The sequence below is a fragment of the Acinonyx jubatus genome, chromosome B2, assembly GCF_027475565.1.
Source record: "Acinonyx jubatus isolate Ajub_Pintada_27869175 chromosome B2, VMU_Ajub_asm_v1.0, whole genome shotgun sequence".
In the NCBI taxonomy this organism is placed as follows: Eukaryota; Metazoa; Chordata; class Mammalia; order Carnivora; family Felidae; genus Acinonyx; species Acinonyx jubatus.
In genome coordinates, this window is record NC_069385.1 from 120,890,784 (window position 1) to 120,910,368 (window position 19,585).

Genomic DNA, 19,585 nt, shown 5'->3' on the forward strand with positions numbered 1-19,585 from the left:
GTAGACACATGAAAAGATGCTCAACATCACTCATCACTAGAGAAATACAAATCAAAACCACGATGAGATACCACATCACACCTGTCAGAATGGCTAAAAGTAACAACACAAGAAACAACAGGTGTTGGTGATGATGTAGAGAAAGGGGAACCCTCTTGCACTTGGAATCCCTCTTGGTGGGAATGCAAACTGGTGCAGCCACTCTGGAGAACAGTATGTAGGTTTCCCAAAAAGTTAAAAATAGAACTACCCTACAATCCAGCAATTGCACTACTCAGTATTTACCAAAAGGATACAAAAATCCTGATTTGAAGGAGTAAATGTACCCTGATGTTTATAGCAGCATTATCAACAATAGCCAAAAAAGAGCCCAAATGTCCATTTGATGAATGGATAAAGATGTGAGATACACACACACACACACACACACACACACACACACACACACACAGAGCTGTCAAAAGAAATGAAATCTTGACATTTGCAATGATGTGGATGGAGCTACAGTGTATTATGATAAGTGAAATAAGTCGGTCAGAGAAAGATATCATTTGATTTCATTCATGTGGAATTTAAGAAACAAAACAGACAAACATATGGGAAGGGAATAAAAAAGAGAGGGACACAAACCATTAGAAACTCTGTAAAAAAATTTTTTTTAACGTTTATTTTTGAGAGACTGAGCACAAGTGGGGGAAGGACAGAGAGAGAGGGAGACACAGAATCTGAAGCAGGCTCCAAGCTCTGAACTGTCAGCACACAGCCTGATGCAGGGCTTGAACTCACAAACTGTGAGATCATGACCTGGGTTGAAGTTGGACACTTAATTGATTGAGCCACCCAAGCCACCCATAGAGACTTTTAATGATAGAGAACTGATGGCTGATGGAGGGAGTTGGGTTGGGGATGGGTAAATGTGTGATGGGTATTAAAGAGGGCACTTGTTATGATGAACCCTGGGTGTTGTATGTAAGTAATGAATCATTGAATTCTACTCCTGAAACCAATATTACACTATGTGTTAAGCAACTAGAATTTAAATTAAAAAAAATTAGTAAACATGAAAAAGGACACAGTTTTGGAAGGAGGAATAGGACCATGACCTCTAGTTAGAGGAATCTATTCTGATGAAAACACAAAACAGATGAACGAACCACAAACACCTAAGTGAACCATATTCCACATGGTTTCATCTATTTCCCAACTGGAACATGATTTCCACAGTCTCCCCACACGAGGGATATCACTTAATGAACTCAGCCATAAAATCAAAACTCAAAGTTCCCTCATTATCCCACTATGGGCATGTTCAGTCATGTGCTATCAACAAAACACTCCAAACAAACTTAGCCAAAAATCAGACCCAGTGTAGAAGAATGAATAAGATCAGAAATGAGACTCACGGATGCAGCCAAGGAACAAGAACTGAAGATGAAAAGCGTCCAGGTCTACAGGAGGTGCATTTTCAGGCTACGTGTTTATGTTGGTTGTTACAGTTGACCCAGGTAGACACTATCTCCAGAAATAAACTGTTACAAAGTAACTGAGAAAGTTACTTGCACACTATTTACTATTTTTCATGCAAGTAACCTATTGACATACAGAGTCAATGGGAAAACTGAGTCAAGGATGAAGGCAAAATAAAGATGTGGTAGATTGCTACACTGGTGGTCCCAGGGAACAAATGAAACTTCTGGTATGCATGCTCCTTCCCTGTTGAATCTGGGCTTGGTTACTTGCTTTGTCAAGGGGACATCAATCAGCAAGTGTGATGAGAACAGAGGCTTGATAAGTACTTGCACCTTGGAGCTTGACCTCTTAACTGCTTTCGGTGGAAGCCAGAGGGCATGTAAGAGGTCCAACCTCCTTGAAAGACCTATGCTGTGAGAACATCAAAACCAGCTATGTAATAGGCCACACAGAAAAGCAAGGAGGTGGCAGACATGCATATGAATCTTCTGGGGTCTTCTAGACCAGGTACCACAGACAGCAGCTAAATGCAGCTGAGTCACTCCAGCTGATGCCATATGGAACAGAAGAAACTAGCCAGTTAAGCTCTCAGAAAGCATAGTCCACAAAATCATTGTTTGAAGCCACATCATGCAGTGATTTTTATGCAGCAATAAATAAGTACAACACAGGATTTATAAGAGCAAGAGAAGAAAGAAAATTGTATTCTGGGAATCGTGAATTTTGTTTGTATATGTTTGAGGGAAATTGATTTGCTGGCACCCAGCAAGAGGTCAGTCTGAAATTCTGTCTTTGAGTAAGTTCCCTAGGGACATCAAATAAAACAATTTTTGTTGTTTACTCATTCTCAAGAAAATCCTGAGGGTTTATCTATGGGGCACAGTTGTGTACTGTCCACCAATGTCCTTTCGTTATCACCTTTGACCTTGTTCAGGTTTGTACCACTTCTCATATTAGAATTTTATAGAAGAAAACCAAGAGATTGGGAAAGATCAGCTTGGAGTGAGCCTGGAGGATCTGAAGCCATTCTGACCCCCTAAACTTTTTTTCCTTGTCTAAAAACGACATCAGTGGCATCAGCAGTCTGTTTAGCCCTTTAGTCAACAGTGAGGGCTACCTAAATAAAAAATATTCTATGAAGGCTCAAGCTCTTGCCAACAACCCTGGATCCTGAATTCCAAATGTGGCATTGCACTAAGGAAGCAGGGATGAAGGAGCACTGGGGTCAGTATCCTGGAAATGGAAGCTGCTCAGTGGGCAAGTGGTTTATAGAAATCAGGATCTCCCCAAATTGTAGGAATATGAACATGGTAAAGACAGAGAGGTTAGCCAGTGACAGAGAAATACAAACCGAAACAGAGGAAAATAGAATGAAGAGCTGAAATACTCACAGAATCACACAAAGTGAGACACCAATATACTTTATTTATTTCGAAGATAAGATGAATCCATCACTGGTGGCTGGAGCTCTCATGCTGCACTTTCTCCTCACAGAGGTGGGCTAGAATGGGGTGGGCTGTGTTTGGCAGGGGTTGTGGAGATTTGGGATCTGTGTAGATGAGAATTTGGGTTTTATAAGACTGTGGCACCTCTCCCAGCAACGTAGAATCCACCTGTGTAACCTCATCAGATCTATGCCCCCCATCACTCCAATCTTCCTGGAGTATCCTCAGTTTTCCTCTACAAACCTCTCACCTGCATGGCTCCCCAGCTGGGCCTCAGGCCGGTCTCCCCAGAGCAGATGATCAGGATCATTGAGGAAACGTTGGCTGCGCTGGCATGTTAGGCAGGTCTGTACTGTCCAGCGCTGTCCCCTGCATCCTGAGGTTTAAGCAGGGGTGGGGTGGGGAAAGAGTGCCCAGATTTAGGAGAAGAAAAGCTCTCCTTCATCCAATTTTGCCTCCACTGTTTTTCGGTACGAATTCCAACCCTCCCCAACTTTGAATACAAATTTGAGATGTCTTACCCCTGCTTAAAGTCCATCAATTTTTTTGTATCCTTTAAGATAAAGTCCAAAGTCCTTAGAAGTCTCTTTAAGATCTGCCCTGTTTCCTTCTCCAGCCTCATGCTTTAACCTTGTCCACCTCAAACTCCAGGCTCCTAAACTCTGGTCTCCTTGACAGCACCACAAGCTCTCTTGTCTCAGAGTCCTCACACATGCCTAGAATTTCCATCTCTTCACTCCTTTTGCTTATCATGAACCTCATCACTACTGGTATAAGTAATGTTACCTCCCCAATTAAAGCATTTTTCTACACTATTTTAATTGTTTCTTAGTCTATTCTATCAGACTATAATTTCAATGAGAATAATGTATCTCATACAATACTTGATACACCTTAGAAAGAAAAATCAATATTTGTTGAATGAATGAATGAAAACAGTGATGTGAATCCTGTCCTCCACAATGCAAAATAACACCTATTATTATGTATGGGTGGGTTACCTCTTATAGCAACATCATTTCCCTATTGTCCAGATCTTCGTTTGTCCCAGAGGAGTTACCAATTTAACCCAAAGCTGGAAAATGTCGGCTGCTGCAAATCCCACGCTAGACGCCCATCTAAAGCAAGGAAGGGGATCCCATCCCCAACCCACTACTGCACCTCAATCACCCCACGTTAGTAGGAGCACTCACGTCTCTGACGCTGGGTGCAGGTGAGGCCAGGGATAAGAAGGGAAGAGCAGCCACGACAGAGGGTCCTCTTCACTGAGGGGTCCCTGTGGGCGGAGGGGGATGGTGATCCGAGCGCCTGCGCTCATTCTCCCCATTCTTCCCACGTCCCGCCCGCCACCAGGCTCCCGGAGCGTCTCACCGCCGCAAGACCAGCCGCTTTGCGATGGTCCTCTCCGTGTGGCAGTAAAACCTCGCCAGCGCCTGGTTCTTGGGGTCCTGCGCAAGGACACAGTGGGCGGCCTAGGGGAGGGAAACCGTCACTCGGTGGCCGGCCAAACCCAGTCGCCTCCCCAAACGCCCCGACGGACTTGCCTGGTACAGGAAGTTTAGCCTCTGGAAGGCCTCTCGGTCCTTTACTGGGCCAGCCATCGACGCTGCACTAGCGCCTCACAAGCGAGCGTCCGCAGGTCCTGCCCCTCCGATAGCTCCGTCTCGGGCGCCTGCACAAGGCTTCCTGGGAAGTGTAGTTCCTGGGCCTCTCTCAGGGAGATCCTTACTCTGGCGCCACCCTGTGGCCTCACAAGACCCAGCTGTTTGTAAACCCATACTCATCCATGCAATCCAAGCCCAGGGCGCCTTTCTGAGTTTTGGCCTTCTTCTAGTCTTCCTCAAGCCCATGATCAACTGTACTAGGTAGGAAAGGCTAGTGGAACAGGAGATTATCTTAAACTAGGAAATATTTTCAGGACAGAATACTGGTCTCTTTATGTAGATAGGCTGGGGAGATGGTTATATGCAATTTATACCTGCTAGAACTTCTTCCCTACTCTCCACAAGCCAAAGGTAGATAGATGCCTGGAAGATCTACAGACTGAAGAAACAGAAGTTATACATTCAAAAAAAGCACTGGTACTGGTGGGAGTGAAATTGGAAAGGATCATGAGGGTGGTGGAGGGAGGGAAGTACAGCTTATTCCCATTCCTTTCCACTTACCCAAAAAACACTTCGTGTTATGCAGTGCTAGACACATAGTAGGTGATCCTAGCTAACTCCTAGTCTTAGGTACTGGAGCACAGAAATTTTGACAGCATCTCCTGTCTCTGAAACTCTCCTCTCCCCCAGACCCCTACCCAAGGCATATATTTAACATCCCTTACTCTGACCTCAGTCTCCTGTTTGTTCTGTTTGACATCCTGTGTTTACCTTTGTCTCATAGATAATGACCAGCATTTCCTGAAGTCAAGAGTAGAGGAATGTGGGGTGGAAGGGCATAACATGAATGAACCCTGAGACAGGGAGAGGGCAGAATTAAGTAAGGAGAGAATGAGGCCTCTCTCCCTTCTCAAACCCCATCAGGCCAGGCAGGGAACCAGCCCTTCAGCTCAGAAGAAATGGCCCAAACTTCCTCTGGGACTAATTTCCCAAAGTTCCCTAAATTCAAATGAGGAGTGTGTTTAAAATGTAGAGGCCCAGCCCTACCCCAGACTTTGATCAATCACTGAGGATAGCCCCAAGAACATGCATTTTTAACATCAGTAATTCTTACATAACACAAGGCCATTGTCAAATTACCACACAACACAGAGATCACTTCAGTGGATCCTTTGTTCCATGTTATGTTTTACCAACCAAAGCATCTTGCCACAAAGAACCACAGTCAAGGCACAAAGGTAAGAGGAGAGTCTGGACAAAGTCCTGTTGAGGTGGTAGGAGGAAGTGAAACACTCTCAATAAACTGCAGTTTCTTGTCCCAATCTTCTGTGAATCCCTGATCACCCAAGTAGCAGATATTCCAAATCATTTTAGTTTGGTTTGGCATGCATCGCTTTAACCTTTTTTGACAACATATGTACCCTACAAGTTGTTTATTTTGGCCTAATGTTAAAATGATTTACATTCTCTGATAGGGGAAATGGCAAAAGGTGAAGGATGGCAACAAATATGCAAGAGACTGGCTCTTGTGAACACTAGTTCCAGGCCATATGAACATAGGCTAAAGGAGGTTGCCTATGTGACACTTTGCTCTACATACCCTGTCTTCTACCCTGTCCTCAGGGTGAGGAAGACTCCATTTTCCTTCTCCCTTTTTGGCTTGGACACCTTAACCAAGTAACAAGGCTGACAACTTGGGAGCAGATACTTAGTAACATTCTTTAAGGCCAGGGCTTTGGATAGAAATACCTTTCTCTTTCCTCTAATACTTGACTGTCCTTTCCAGGTCCCCTTGGGAAAGCAGTGAAAGGGTAGACATGTCTTGAGGGGTCTCTGGCACCTCACCTCTGCAGGAGAAAGGTGACTGACCGATTCTTGGAGACAACCAACTCTAAGGAGGCAGGCAATAAGCCAGCTTCGCTGAAGGCTGAGGCAGGGACTTGGGTTCTCCTCTCATTTCTTCTCACCCTCTCCTCCCCACATTCCTACCTCTGGCCAATCCTACTCATAATGGCAACTTACTCTGGGAGTAGAAGACCAAAGAAACCCTGTTAGGAATCTGTTCCTTTAGCCCCTTTCCCAACTTCCTTTCTAATCTTCTTGATGCCCAATCTCTGCTCTCAAAAACAAAAAACAAACAAACAAAAAAACTCCTTAACTTCTAGACCCACAAGAGCAACTATCATTCATCTTTATTTTAGTCTAGAGGTACACAGACCCCTCTGATCTTTCTCAACAAATAAGAACCCCTTAAAAGAACGTACAGGGGTTTCTGTTTCCTCTTCTGGTTTTGAGCAAGTCAGACCCTCTCACAGACTTTTTGTTTCTGGAAAAGCCTCTCCTTCCTTCCTAACCTATCCATGTGCAATAGAAAACCTGATGGACTTCAGGGGAGATAACCCCTGGGAACTAATTCCCCACCCTGACGGTTAGGAGAGAGACAGCTGTGTGCTCATCCCAGACCAGTCCTACATACTCCTCCATATAAACCATTCTAGAAACCAAGGTGCTTCTCCTAAACAGTGCAGGACTGGAACCAGGCAGACACAAAGACGTTCCAGCAGGTCACAGGAAGGAAGGCCCATAGCTCTTGACCCTGACTCACCCCAATTATTCCCACATCCCTACCTGTCACTCCCAATCTGTTGGGGGCCTGATTGTAAGTGGTGCAGCATTCTTCCGACCAGCACGGATGCCTGGATAGAAGAGGGGCCAAAGTTTCTCAGTAAAAGTATCAGTAAAGGTGTAGATATGAGAGCGGTCTGTGACATTGTAAAAAGACAGTGTGCCGGCCTCATAGTCTAGGAATATGCCTACCCGTTTGGGTTTCACCTTGATGTGCAAAGGGGTAAAAGGCGTGGTGGTGGCTGCATATTTGTCCCCGTTCCACAGCCGCACCCGCCAGTAGCCAGTCTCAGGGAGTGGAGTCAGCTCGCCCTTTCGGCTTACGGAGTCCCGGCACACGCCCACTGCCCAGTGGGTCTTATCACCCACCTCCACCTCCCAGTAGTGTCGGCCTGAGGTGAAGCCCTCAGTAGCCAGGACACAAGGATAGAAGGTGAATCGCCGTGGTGTGTCAGGGAGATCCCGGAGTCTTGTCTCCACAAACTTGACGCTCTTACGATCTTCGGACAGGACTAGGTTAGGGTGAGCAGTCTCTGGGTCCAGGGTCACATCCGCTGGCGGGAGAAGCCAGAGTGGGGAGCTAGATGAGGATGGGAATAGCTAAATGCCCCTGCCTCACTCTCCCAGCCTGCCTTTACAAACTTGTTTCCTTAAAGGTCCCCAGAACACCATGGTTTAACTTTCTCAATCCATGCTGTCACCTAAGGGAGAGGAGGGAACAACAGCTTCCCTTCTTACCCTGGCCCTAAAGTAAACAGATAATAATCTCAATTCTGCAAGGGCTGATGGTTTAGGCTCCTGCCTTATCCCTTTTTCATCCCCCTGTGACATCATCTCACTGAGTGATGAAGCACAAGTCACAGTCCAAGGGCCAGAAAGGACAGAAAATGTTAAGAAAGATACACAGCAAGACAGCAGTATGGTCCAGGGATAGGGTGACCATGTATCTGGTTTCCTGGAACAGTCCTGGTTTGTGACTATTTTCTCTGAGTAAATATTAATGGCACTCCCTCTCGTTCTCAAAAAAGGACAAGTTTAGGCATATTATTTAACTTCTATGGGTCCCTATTTAGAAAAGTGTGGGCCTAAGAGTAGATGACACCTAAGCTCTGTCACTCACAGTGAGATTGAAAGCCAGGTAAAGGGGTGGGTGTGGCCATGGGCACAAAATGACAGATGGTACAACTGAAGCCCAGATAAAGTGGGACTTAAAGACTTTCTTCTCTGCTGATTTCCTCTGCTAGTTTATTTTTGGGAACAACTCACCAATTAGCTGTTTAAGGATTTTCCTTAGGGCAAAGTACTGTCGGGGGAAATTGCTGAAGTTCTTTTCCAGCTCTATGGACACTGAAGTCACCTCCATGGTCTTCACCTTCTCACATCTAGGAGGGATAGGGAGATAGGGGAAGAAAGGGCAGGGTCAGGGGAAGCTCCAGCTGAGTGAGTATGCAGATATTGTCATATTTAGGGAGAAACTAAAATTCTCCATCCTCCCATTTTCTCCCTCCTCCCTGAAGACAAGTACTTACTGCTTTCTTTTGCCAATCTATGGAGAGCCATAGGGTCCCCTGGACAGAGTCTTATTTTAAGAATGAGTCTCAGAACTTTCTGGGGGTATTGCTATATTTCATGCAAATGGGTAATCACCCTCCCCACTCTCCCAACCCCTTCCTTTGTCTGTCTTGTTTGGACACATTTCCACCCATGGACAAAGGTAGCATCTGGTTCTACATTACCTTGGTTTCTTCCTTACCAAGTTAGTCCTGATGCTCAATGGGGAAATGGTAATGTACTCTTACTCCCAATGATTTGCTCTCTAACAGCCTTCATGGACGCAATGAACCTTCTCCCACATCCTATCCAGACACTGTGTGACTTTCCCATCATTCTCCCCTACTCCTTACTGTACCCTTGGTTTCTAAGCCAAGACCTAACTCACTCAAAGAGATGCAAGAATCACTTACTTTTCCAGGGTACTTTTGACATCCTAGAGGGAAGGAGAAAAGAAAGCAATATTGGTCCTGGTAGTCAAGGGTCCTAAAGGCAAAAGGTTCCCCCTCCTCCCCAAAATTCTAGATCTATAAAATAGGAATAGGGCAATCTGAGGGTCAAAATGCAAAGGGAAGAGCTCCAGAGGGATCAGAGTACATCTTTCCCAATCTGATCTCTGTTTTCAACTTTTGAATAGCATCAAGCTTGGTAATTTATATCACTTCCAAATGGTTTCTTGTGTGTTTGTCTTGCTCCTCAAGGACACTGGGAGCTCAATGCAAGGGACAGGGATTATGTCTGCTCTATACTCTGTCCCCCAAGTACCAACCACACACCTGTCTCCTTGAGGATCAGTACAGACTGGTGGCATTGGAATGAATCACTTTCCTGTTGTTGTTGTTGTTATCCCCATCTGGTACTGGTTAATAAACATTGATAATTGTGTGCCAATCCTGATTTTTGAATACTTGGGGTCCAGAAGACAAAGAAGACAAATCTTTGCCCCCCAAGGATTTCCCAGTTTAATGTGGAAGGCAGAACACACATACATGAAAGGACACAAGAATAAGTACCAAGCAATACATAACATGCAGATAAATGTACAATGAAGCCTCACTGATTCAAATGCTGGTAATCTGATCTCTAAAAAGAGATATGTTTCCTACAACCTTGCTAACACCATTCATCTGCTTAAAAGAACAAATTATTTCAAACATTTTAGAGTCATTATTTACATAGCAAAAGTTAATATATTATTTATACATAATTTCAAGTGTCCTTCAAACTAGGTTTCTATTTTTTTGTTTGTTTGTTTGTTTTTAGCACTAGGTAAATCAAGTTCCAGGACCTAAAAGTAATGGCAACTGCATTCACATAATTTTTAATGTATAATTTTTTCACTGATTCAGACTAGATTTCCCTCCTTTCAAAGGAGTGAATTTTTTCTTTGGTACAAATTAAGCACATATTGTTCACAAGACATAAGAACACAGAAATGATTAGAAGGGGATGGGAGAAATCAGAAGAAGACTTTCTGTAGAAAAAGATCCTTTGAGTATGCCTGGAAGAAAGAACTGGATTAGAGAAGCAGAGCAGGAGGGTGAGCATCCCAGGTTGACAGAATGGCCTGTGCAAAGCTATACTGCACTTGACCTGAGAGGCTATACAGGGGCAAAGGTCGAACCTTAAGCATCTCGAAGCCCGACTGTAAGCACTTGCCCTCCACCTCAGCAGCCAAGTGGGCCAGGTCCCGGCGCCTGTCTCCAAGGTGAGCAGCATTTTCTCGGAGGCGCTGTAGAATGTCCTGTTCCTCCTCCTCCAGGCGTGAAAGCAACATCTGCTGTTCTTCATCCAGCCGCCTATGAAGCTCTTCAAATTCCTTTAAGATCTGTTGTCGGCGACACTCCACTAGTCTCTAAGAAAATAGGGAAAGCATTATACTTAACAGGGCCAGTGGGGCATAAGGGAGCCTTTCCCTACCCACCATGTGTATGAATTAACAGATTTCCAGTGTCATTGCAAATACTCTAACAGGACACTCATGTTTCTCTCCATTGAAATCTCCTCTAAGTAATGGCTCCATCCCCATTATCACCCCTACTGGTGACTTGGGAGTGAAGACTACTGGGGAGATTAAAAAAAAAATCAGTGTTTAAAAAAATTTTAATTTTAGGGGTGCCTGAGTGGCTCAGTCAGTTAAGCGTCCAACTCTTGACTTCAGCTCAGGTCATGATCTCATGGTTCATGAGTTCAAGCCCCACATAGGGCTCTGTGGCAGCAACACAGAGCCTGCTTGGGATTCTGTCCCCTGCTCTCTGTCCCTCCCCTGCTTGCTCTCTGTCTTTCTCTCAAATAAAAATAAACTTTAAAAAAATTATTTGAAAAAATATTTAATTTTCTTTATTAAATTAACTTCTAAAAAAGCTATACTTCTGGTTTGGTGAAAAAAATGCAAAATATAAGAACTCAATAATATAGAGACATCTATTATTATGGATACAAGATATTTTTGCTAGTTCCAATGCTAAAGTTATAGCTAATAAAATTTATCAAGAAAAGGAAAATAATAAATACTGGGAAGTTGGAGACCAGATGATCATCATTTGTATATTGCTAGACATCTACCCACTGAAAACCAGAGACCAACTGGAAAAGTATCAGAATCAGTAAGATTTTAGTTATGAGTTGTTACCAAATATATACAGTTGACTGTTGAACAACATGAGTTTGAACTGTGAGAGTCCACTTATACACAGAATTTTTTGGTTCAATATGGTATAGTACCATAAAGGTATTTTCTTTTCCTTATGATTTTCTCAGTAAGTTTCCTTTCTCTAGCTCACTTTATTGTGAGAATATAGTATACAATACAAACATATAAAATAGGTATTAATCACTTTTTATGTCATCACTAATGCTTCTGGTCAACAGTAGGCTATTAAGAATTAAGTTTTTGGGGAGTTGAAAGTTATATGCTGATTTTTGACTGGACTGGGGTTGGTACCCCTAACTTTGTTGTTCAAGGGTCAACTGTATATAGATTTCAGGGAATAACATGTTAATAGTTTCAAGTCACTTCAGACAACTGACAGTTCCCATCCCAGGAATAGGTTCCAGAAATTTGTTAGTGAATTATATATTGAAATTTGACGTTTTTCTCTCAGCTACCACACAGACTTAAACCTTTAACATTCCTGAAATTTGATAATATGGGACTAAAACACCAGCCATAATACTTTCTGAGGGTTATTAGCAAGCACATCCTTCCTTCTCTACCTCCACTGCAACAAGTGATCTGCTCAGACGTATTCTCCAAGTGTCATATGACTGATGGGGAGAAATAAACCCAACAGGGAAGCAAGAGAGAAGCAGAGATTGGGACTCTGGAAGTAAAATGCAGATAGAAACTGAAAGGTACGGCTGAGGGTGAATACAGAGGGGCTGCAAAGCCTTACAAGCTTGGTGTTTCTGGATTTCAAGCTAATTCTCAGCAGAGGCTGGCTAGCTCCAGTTCTAGAGTTGTTGCTTCCCATTCTACTGCTGCCTTCACAGGTACACACTGGAACAAAATATATTCTTAACACATTTACTCTGTGAAAATTAATAAAAGGAAACCTGGCTAAAATGGTCAGGTTGCCAGCAGGGGGAGCACTCATGCTCCACCACTGGTCAATTGTTATCCCAACAGGTAGAGATGTACCTTATAGGTCCATACTACCTTACTACACCAGCAGGAGGAAGAAAGGTTTTCTTTTTGCAGTCAACAAGCCCAGCCAATGATAGACTGTCACAACCTAGCCAATAAAAAGTCACTATACTCTGAACTCCGAGTTTACTCCAAGGATTTTCTTCCCAATCCCCGCCTTTCCTATATAAAAGAGTGGTCCTCTCCTTTGTTCTCTGGACTTGCCTATGGTTTTGCCTTAACTTGCTTGTCCTGAATTGCAGTTCTCTGCTATTCCTGAATAAACTCAATTATGCTGATAAAATAACTGAATTTTCTAAGGTTACCAACCCTTGAAATACAACCTTTTTTCCTGTGTGTGTGTGTGTGTGTGTGTCTGTGTGTCTACATGTGTGTCTATGTTGAGAGGTGATGTATGGGTAGAATTTAGGATTAATAACTATGTTTAACAGGAACCCAAAGGGGTCTCTCTTATATAATCCCATCATTCATCTCTTTTTTTTTCCCACTCTATAGTTGTATGGCAGTGGTTCTTAATGAAGGTGTTACTTCCCACTAGGGATATTTTAGAAACAAGGGGCATCTTTTTGTTTGCCATAATAGGGGGTACTCTGGTGGGCTGCTAGCACTCCAGTGTGTGAGATGACCCTGCATCATTTTCTATGTTCCGCTGGATATTCAAAAACATAGGCCTAGACTTAAATGCCATTTTATACATAAACAGAGTAATTCTTACCCAATTTTAATATACCTGATTTTTTCAGAAACAGCTGAATAAAACTAAGACTGTATTTTGTTTTTCTTAGAACTTTATCAAAAGTTACTTATCATTTTGAAAAATTATGTCACTAAGAGCTAAGCTGCTTGTGGTGCTTGTCAACATTACTACGCAATTACCTGAGTCTGAATTTGTATTTGTTGCATTGTTGATGGTGTCACAGAGAGATGCAAGGATAAAACTATATTGTGGTGTCTTTCAGGATAGTAATGCCCAAATATTTACATACCAGATTTTATTATAAATCACTTTCCTCTATGTTGTGTGTGTGTGTGTGTGTGTGTGTGTGTGTGTGTGTGTGTTTGGGCATAATAATCTCTTTTTAAAATTATGCAGATAAGTTATTTTATCTATAATTTCCACTTCAGCATGGTTAATTACAAATTATTTATTTTTAAAAGGGGCATTGGGTCTGATTCTGGAAATAGGGATGAGGGAGAGGTTTCGGAGAATTCAAATGGTTACAAAAGGAATGTTGGTGGTAGTTTCAGAGACCACTGAATTTTTAAAAATACCACAGTTCTGTTCAAGCATTTAAAAGGTTTTTAAAAATTTTTATTCCCCTCTTTATTCTTTACCTTTAAGAAGGTGATCAACAGGAACAGGAAAGTTAATGACTGGGAATAAGCTTCGTTTTCACATATTTTAAGTTTCTCAGGAGCCCTCCAAAAGAACAAAGAACTTTTTTTTAAAGTTCACCTTTGCAATCAAAATTAATTAATATTTTAAAAGTTCAAAATCTTGTTTTATTCAAATATATAAAGGACTAAGGTAATACTTAGTAATACTTAATAATACTTGCTTTCTGTCAAAATGTTGTCATTGTTAAAAAATTAGTGTTCCTACTATTTTCAAAGTTGTGTTTAATCTCTGGTGATCCCTAAATCTCAACTCCAAAAGCGAATTATTTCTTCTGGAAGCTTTTAATGAGGTCAAATTTCTATGTTGTCTTCTTATGAATTTGCAACTGTGCTTTTTGTGCCATGTCATTATCTGTTTTCTCTACTTGACTGTAAGCTTAAGCAGGACAGGGACTGTGTGTTTGCTCATCATTGTTCCCCAGTGTCAAACACAGAATTTGGTCTATACTGGAAACTTAATACATATTTATAGATTCATGCAGAGCTAATATCCCTGATTTTGTCCCATACTGGCTATGTGATCTTGGACTAGAACTTATCCAAGTTGTTTCCTCCTGTGATAACTAGGGGTAATAATACTCACTTTACAAGAGATCTAAGTTCACCCTTGCTAAAGATGACCTTCAGGACTTCCTTCCCTTTGTCTGACAGCTCATCTAGGTCCCACTAAAACTTAACACAACCCTGTACATTTGGAATGTCATGGACACCCAATGAATTAACACACAGGACTCAATAAACAGTTATTACTGCCACTATTAGGAATTGTTCACTGTCCAATAAAATAAGACAGTTACCAAAATATCATGCTACAACTATGGTAATACATGAAAGAGAAGTAAAATTATATGAAAATTAAGAAAATCAATTTCTGAAGGGTCAAGAAAGGCTACATAGGAAGTGGCTTTTATCCTGCCTGAAGGACAGATAGGATCCTACAGATGTAGGGTAGACAGGGGAACAGTCTAGGAATGAACCAACATCATCTAGCATACCTGAGCTTACTTAAGAGAATGTAGTCCTAAAAGTCACTGGGCATTTTTGTGAGCTCTTGGTCAGTTGCTTCTTTCTTCCACCCCAGTGAGCCTTCCAAATTCTCCTCTCCTCAATCCCTCTAAGAAACTCCTATCCCTGCTCTCTCCCTGCCTCTCATTCCTGTTTTACAAGAAAAAAGACCAATGCGCATGAACTCCCTCAACTTGTCAGATGTAAAATATTCTGTCCATCCTTCCTTCACCTCTTACATCCTTCTCTACAATACTTAATTCATGACAAATACTTTAATGCAATGTTTAATGACAAAGAAGCCTAACAAAATACCATTGTTTTTAAGAGAAAAGCAGTTTTCCAATGAATCAGAACTAGTGGATTAAATAATGTATGGTTAATTGCCTGCAAAGCAGCCCAAATGGAATCACCTGCCTTTACCTTGAGCTCTCCAGGCTTCTTCTCCTCAGAGGACTTGCAGCGGGTGATCTCCTGCAATTTCTGCTCCAGGGGCTCCAGGCACTTCTGCAGTTTTTCCTGAGGGTGGGAAGTGGGAGAGGTGGGATTTTGGGGTGGCTGGCATATCCTACATTCAGAGGTTAACCCATTAGTTTGAAACCATTTGTTTGCTTCCTGTCTATCTCACCACCTCTTGATCCCACTTCTTTCTTTGTCTGTCATTTGGGGTGTCAACTTTTGGTCCCTCCTCCTGCAACCAGTCTGTCCCCATCATCTTCCTTGCTCACCAAGAACTTTCCTCTCACTGAATCTCACAGTTGTCTAGCTGTCACCAACTCCGTGTCCTTCCCCAATCCTGTCATTTTGTTACTCAAGTGACTGCCTATTATGGTCAAAGTGACTTTCTGTATTTTGATAGTCTTCTTTAAACTTGTCCTCTCATCCAACTCTAACCACCTGCAAATAAATCCGTATTACTTACACTGTAGACTACTTTAAATCTTGCTTCCAAGATTTTATTAACATAATTAAGCAAAATACTTGATACAGTGCTAACATATTAAAATCTTTAGTTCCTACTACTTGAACATTTACCCTGTGTCCCAGCAGTACTTAAATCAGATGCCACATTATCCATTATCTGGGAAGATGCAAACATCTTAGTCTGGTGGGGATCAGTGTAAACTGATGTTATCTATTCCCAATACCAATGGGAAAATAAGGAACATTTTGAGCAGGGGGATAGAATGAAACCAGACTAGGGGCACCTGGGTGGCTCAGCTGGTTGAGTGTCCAACTTCGGCTCAGGTCATGCTCTCACGGTCTGTGGGTTTGAGCCCCGCATCAGGCTCTGTGCTGACAGCTCAGAGCCTGGAGCCTGCTTCCCATCCTGTGTCTCCCTCTCTCTCTGCCTCTCCCCAACTCTCACTTTGTCTCACTCTGTCTCTCGAAAATAAATAAATGTAAAAAAAAAAAAAATGAAACCAGACTACTTTTCAGTTTTTCCTAAGTTTGATAATCTCCAAGTGGTTTCATTCATTTATATAATACATTACAACACCACACATATCCCCATGCTTGGGGATAACTGATTAGATGTACTCTGTGCCCTCTGTGTTTGTAGCTCTGAGGGGACTAGAGAGTAAAGACCAGTTATGGTCTTGCTGTTAGGAGCTTAGGATCCTTTACCTAGGGAGTCTCCCATCTTCTGTGCTCCTCCCTGATGCCCCATGTTGGCATCATGTGTGTGGTTCCCCACCTTGTACTCCTGTGTGGCATCATCCAGTGGCACGACGGTGTGGGCCCGGTGGGTGTGGGAAATTGCACATATCAAGCATACAGCCTCCTGGTCCTCATAGCAGAAAAGGCTGAGGGCCTCATGGTGCTGGGGGCAGAGGCTCTCATCTCGGATCTTCCGCTTGACAGCCTGGAGCTGCTTGGCAATTTCCACCATGCTGCCTAGCTGTCGATTAGGCCGGAGACTGCGGTAGCGAGATGTTTTTCGACAGACAGGACAAGGGAAGTCCCTCTCTAGGTCCTCCCACCAGCGGGTGATGCAAGCTTTGCAGAAGTTGTGCCCACACTCAATGATGACAGGCTCCTTCAGATACTCCAGGCAGACAGAGCAACTCGCCTCCACCTGTAAGTTCTCCAGAGCTGCAGCTGTGGAGGCTGCAGAGGCTCCAGCCTCTAACAGACTTGTTTCTGCCATTATTTAACTTAGGGATGAAAAGGGGGCAGAGAAAGAAAAATATTAGTTGGAGGTTTAATTTTTTTGTGTCCCTGGACTGGCATTTACTCCCATGATAAATCCTAACTCCAGTTAGCCCCATCTTGGTATTTTACATTTTCTCTTCCACTAGATACAACTTCTCTTTTGTTTCTCTATTTCCAAACCTTGTGACTCCCAACCATCAATCTAATTTTTTTTCCTGTTCAGCAAACTGACACCCAACCACCAATCTCTTTTGTCTTTTACCTCTGCTTTCTCTTATTAGAGGCTTCTTTCAACTCTAGCCCAGCACACTTCTTCTGATCCAGGCTCAGTACACATGTATCTTAAAAGCAGACCATTGTATCCCTACTAGATATAGTTTTCCAATAGTGAGAAAGGATCTTGGGAAAGCGAAACATGCCATAAAAGTCCAAGTATTAAGATTTCTTAAGTATATTTTAAAGTTTAATGTTACAGAAGAGTTTTATTACAATAGCCCCCTGGAGCATAGGCTTCTCTGCCATTGTCCTCTGTTTCAAGGGTAATAAAAGGAATATTAGGCAAGGGTAACAACCTCTTCTTTTCAGGAAAACTTGAAATTATTCTTCCCTTTATTAGAGTAGTCTAGGGGAAGTGTGTCTTCTTCTTGGAATGACATTATTCACCCAACATCTCATTTATTTGAGTGCACTTAGACATTTAGGACTGCTGAAAAGTGATTAATACGTGGCAACTACACTAAAGAGTATATACTTCTTGAAAGTATATACTTCTTGAAAAGAAGGCTGACAAGTCTATCCTAAATATTCAGCAGTGACTGGAGTTTTGAAATAGCTACTGATAACTAATACCTTGGATGTACTGTGCCTCCAACTAGTAGGTTCTGGAGTGGCTGGGAATTAGAGAAAGAGGCAATTAAAGTCTCCCTCAAGTTAAGGCTCAAAATGTTGGAAATGCATCAAAGAGATTTATAAAGCTGGTCCCCCACTCCTTCCTTGAAAATCACCACTTTTATCGATGAAACCATGGATTTCTCTATCCACCCTCCCTTCCAACAGAAGAAAGGAAATTTAGTAGGTCTAAGTGCTAAGAAAGAAGTGGCCATGTGGTGAATAGGGTTAACAATGATTACTGTATATATTGTTGTTGGCACACATGAAAAGTGTTTAATTTGGAGTTGGAGCTGATACCTTATTTGGACCTGAATTCTTTCCTCAACTAGGAGAGAAGTTGAGTTAGATGATTTTTCTTTACCGAAGAGAATCCAACTAGTGAACCTGTCCCTTTTTTCTAGAAATTAGGTGGTCTCCTCACCTGAGGTAAGTTGAACTGTATGCAGAGTTAGGGACCAGGATGGATCTAGACTGGCAAAGAAGTGGTGTGAAAGAGAAATGGGGAAAAGGTTAGGGATGCATAGAGAGGACTTGGAGTTACAGCCATAGTGAGGCCTCGGGTGCCTCCAGGTTGGTAATTTCTTTCCCTCTATTCCTTGTGTCTCAGTAGAAGGGCAAACTTGAGGGACGTCCTCATTTTGTTTCTACCACTGTCCGGGGTCCCACCTTGCGACCCTCTCCTGAGCGTCGTCCACAACTCATGCCCACCCTCGTCTCCATCTTCTCTCGCCAGATCTGGCGTAGGGGGATTGGAGAAGGGGAGAGGAAACGTCGTGGTTGACAGGGAGGGAGGAATGCGTGTCCAGGTGAGGAGAAGGTGTGACGTGAAGGTGGGATGCCCGCCGCTATGACGCAGCCGAGGCCCGCGGTGACGGCGTCAGAGTTTCACCCGGGGAGGCGAGCGGCAGCGGGACGGGGGAACGGCGGGGTAGCCAAGCAACGCCGGACGCGCTGACGTCGCCGGGGCGGCAAAACGTCCGCCCGGGCCCGAGGCGGGCGGAGGCAGCTGTGGTTACGTGCGGGGGGCCGGTGACGCAGTCGCGGGGCGCTGGGACGCGGCGTGCCGAGCCGGCCGGCGGGGGCAGGCCCCAGGGCCCGGGCGCGGCAGCGGGACAGCACCTACCTTCCCGGCTTCAGGTCCGGGAGTGCGGGGCGCGGAGCCGCCGGAGCGCTGCCTCCCTCCTTCCTCCTCCCCCCGCCCCCGCCCCGCAGCGCGACACACAATACTCGCCGGAAGCGGAAGCCGCGCCGAGAGGCTCGTGTCAGTGGAAGCCTTGGTGTCGGCTGGCGGCCGCCGCAAGGCCTAGCAGTGCCTGCGGAGAAGGAGAAGGAGGGGGTCAGAGGTGAGAAACAGCTGGAGGAATCAAGAGCGAGAAGGGACCCGGAGGGGCAGGTGGCCGAAATGCGGTCGTTCAGGTGACCCGAGGAATCCTCAGGAGAAAGAGGGCCGCGCATGCGCCTGGTTGAGCGCTGAAGCCCCATTGCCCGCAGGGCGCCGATGGGTGCCAGAGACCGCTGCAGTCCCACTCGGGCTGCGGGCCCCGGCTCTGGCCACGCTTGCTGGTCCCGGGTGGGACTGGGAGCCGCTGGGGGCAGGGCAAGGGAGGTTGCGGACTTTGAGCTACACTTATCCTCTCTTCAGGCCAGTCCAGGGAGAAGGTGGCTAGCTGAGGCGGCGGCCAGTTACGTGGCGGACCTGCAAGTTTCAGCTGTCACGTCACTTCCGACTGGTTGAGTTTTAGCCTTTTAACATTACAGGATTAGGTAAATTGTCCCTGCCGTGGGCTTCAAAT

General features: G+C 44.0%; 2 protein-coding genes across 4 annotated transcripts; both read right to left on the bottom strand.

The window, feature by feature from the left end:
• Positions 1-2,875: 2,875 nt before the first annotated feature.
• Positions 2,876-5,521, bottom strand: RPP21 (ribonuclease P/MRP subunit p21). 2 transcript variants are annotated; one of them, XM_015062712.3, is made up of 5 exons: positions 4,460-5,521; positions 4,287-4,387; positions 4,109-4,191; positions 3,166-3,291; positions 2,876-3,019 (listed from the first exon to the last, which is right to left on the bottom strand). In XM_015062712.3, exons 1-5 carry the CDS (start codon positions 4,514-4,516, stop codon positions 2,922-2,924), a joined length of 465 nt encoding a protein of 154 aa, XP_014918198.1. In that variant the 5' UTR covers positions 4,517-5,521; the 3' UTR covers positions 2,876-2,921. The 2 variants fall into 2 exon arrangements, with proteins under 2 accessions (XP_014918198.1, XP_053079367.1); XM_053223392.1 differs by having other exon boundaries at positions 3,159-3,291.
• A 153-nt stretch (positions 5,522-5,674) lies between these two features.
• On the bottom strand, positions 5,675-19,066 carry TRIM39 (tripartite motif containing 39). 2 transcript variants are annotated; one of them, XM_027052830.2, is made up of 8 exons: positions 18,916-19,066; positions 16,444-16,903; positions 15,168-15,263; positions 10,320-10,550; positions 9,109-9,131; positions 8,411-8,526; positions 7,514-7,698; positions 5,675-7,215 (listed from the first exon to the last, which is right to left on the bottom strand). In XM_027052830.2, exons 2-8 carry the CDS (start codon positions 16,894-16,896, stop codon positions 7,144-7,146), a joined length of 1,176 nt encoding a protein of 391 aa, XP_026908631.1. In that variant the 5' UTR covers positions 16,897-16,903; positions 18,916-19,066; the 3' UTR covers positions 5,675-7,143. The 2 variants fall into 2 exon arrangements, with proteins under 2 accessions (XP_026908631.1, XP_026908628.1); XM_027052827.2 differs by having other exon boundaries at positions 5,675-7,698; positions 18,916-19,065.
• Positions 19,067-19,585: the final 519 nt, after the last annotated feature.

Excerpts from the sequence above, each read along its gene's own strand:
- RPP21 (XM_015062712.3), bottom strand. The coding sequence starts at position 4,516 with ATGGCTGGCCCAGTAAAGGACCGAGAGGCCTTCCAGAGGCTAAACTTC. Across the intron at positions 4,192-4,286 it reads AAGCGGCTGGTCTTGCGGCG|GGACCCCTCAGTGAAGAGGA; the intron begins GTGAGACGCTCC and ends CTCCGCCCACAG. Across the intron at positions 3,020-3,165 it reads CCAGCTGGGGAGCCATGCAG|ATCCCAAATCTCCACAACCC; the intron begins GTGAGAGGTTTG and ends TCATCTACACAG.
- TRIM39 (XM_027052827.2), bottom strand. The coding sequence starts at position 16,896 with ATGGCAGAAACAAGTCTGTTAGAGGCTGGAGCCTCTGCAGCCTCCACA. Across the intron at positions 10,551-15,167 it reads AGAAGCCTGGAGAGCTCAAG|AGACTAGTGGAGTGTCGCCG; the intron begins GTAAAGGCAGGT and ends CTATTTTCTTAG. Across the intron at positions 8,527-9,108 it reads GTCAAAAGTACCCTGGAAAA|ATGTGAGAAGGTGAAGACCA; the intron begins GTAAGTGATTCT and ends TATCCCTCCTAG.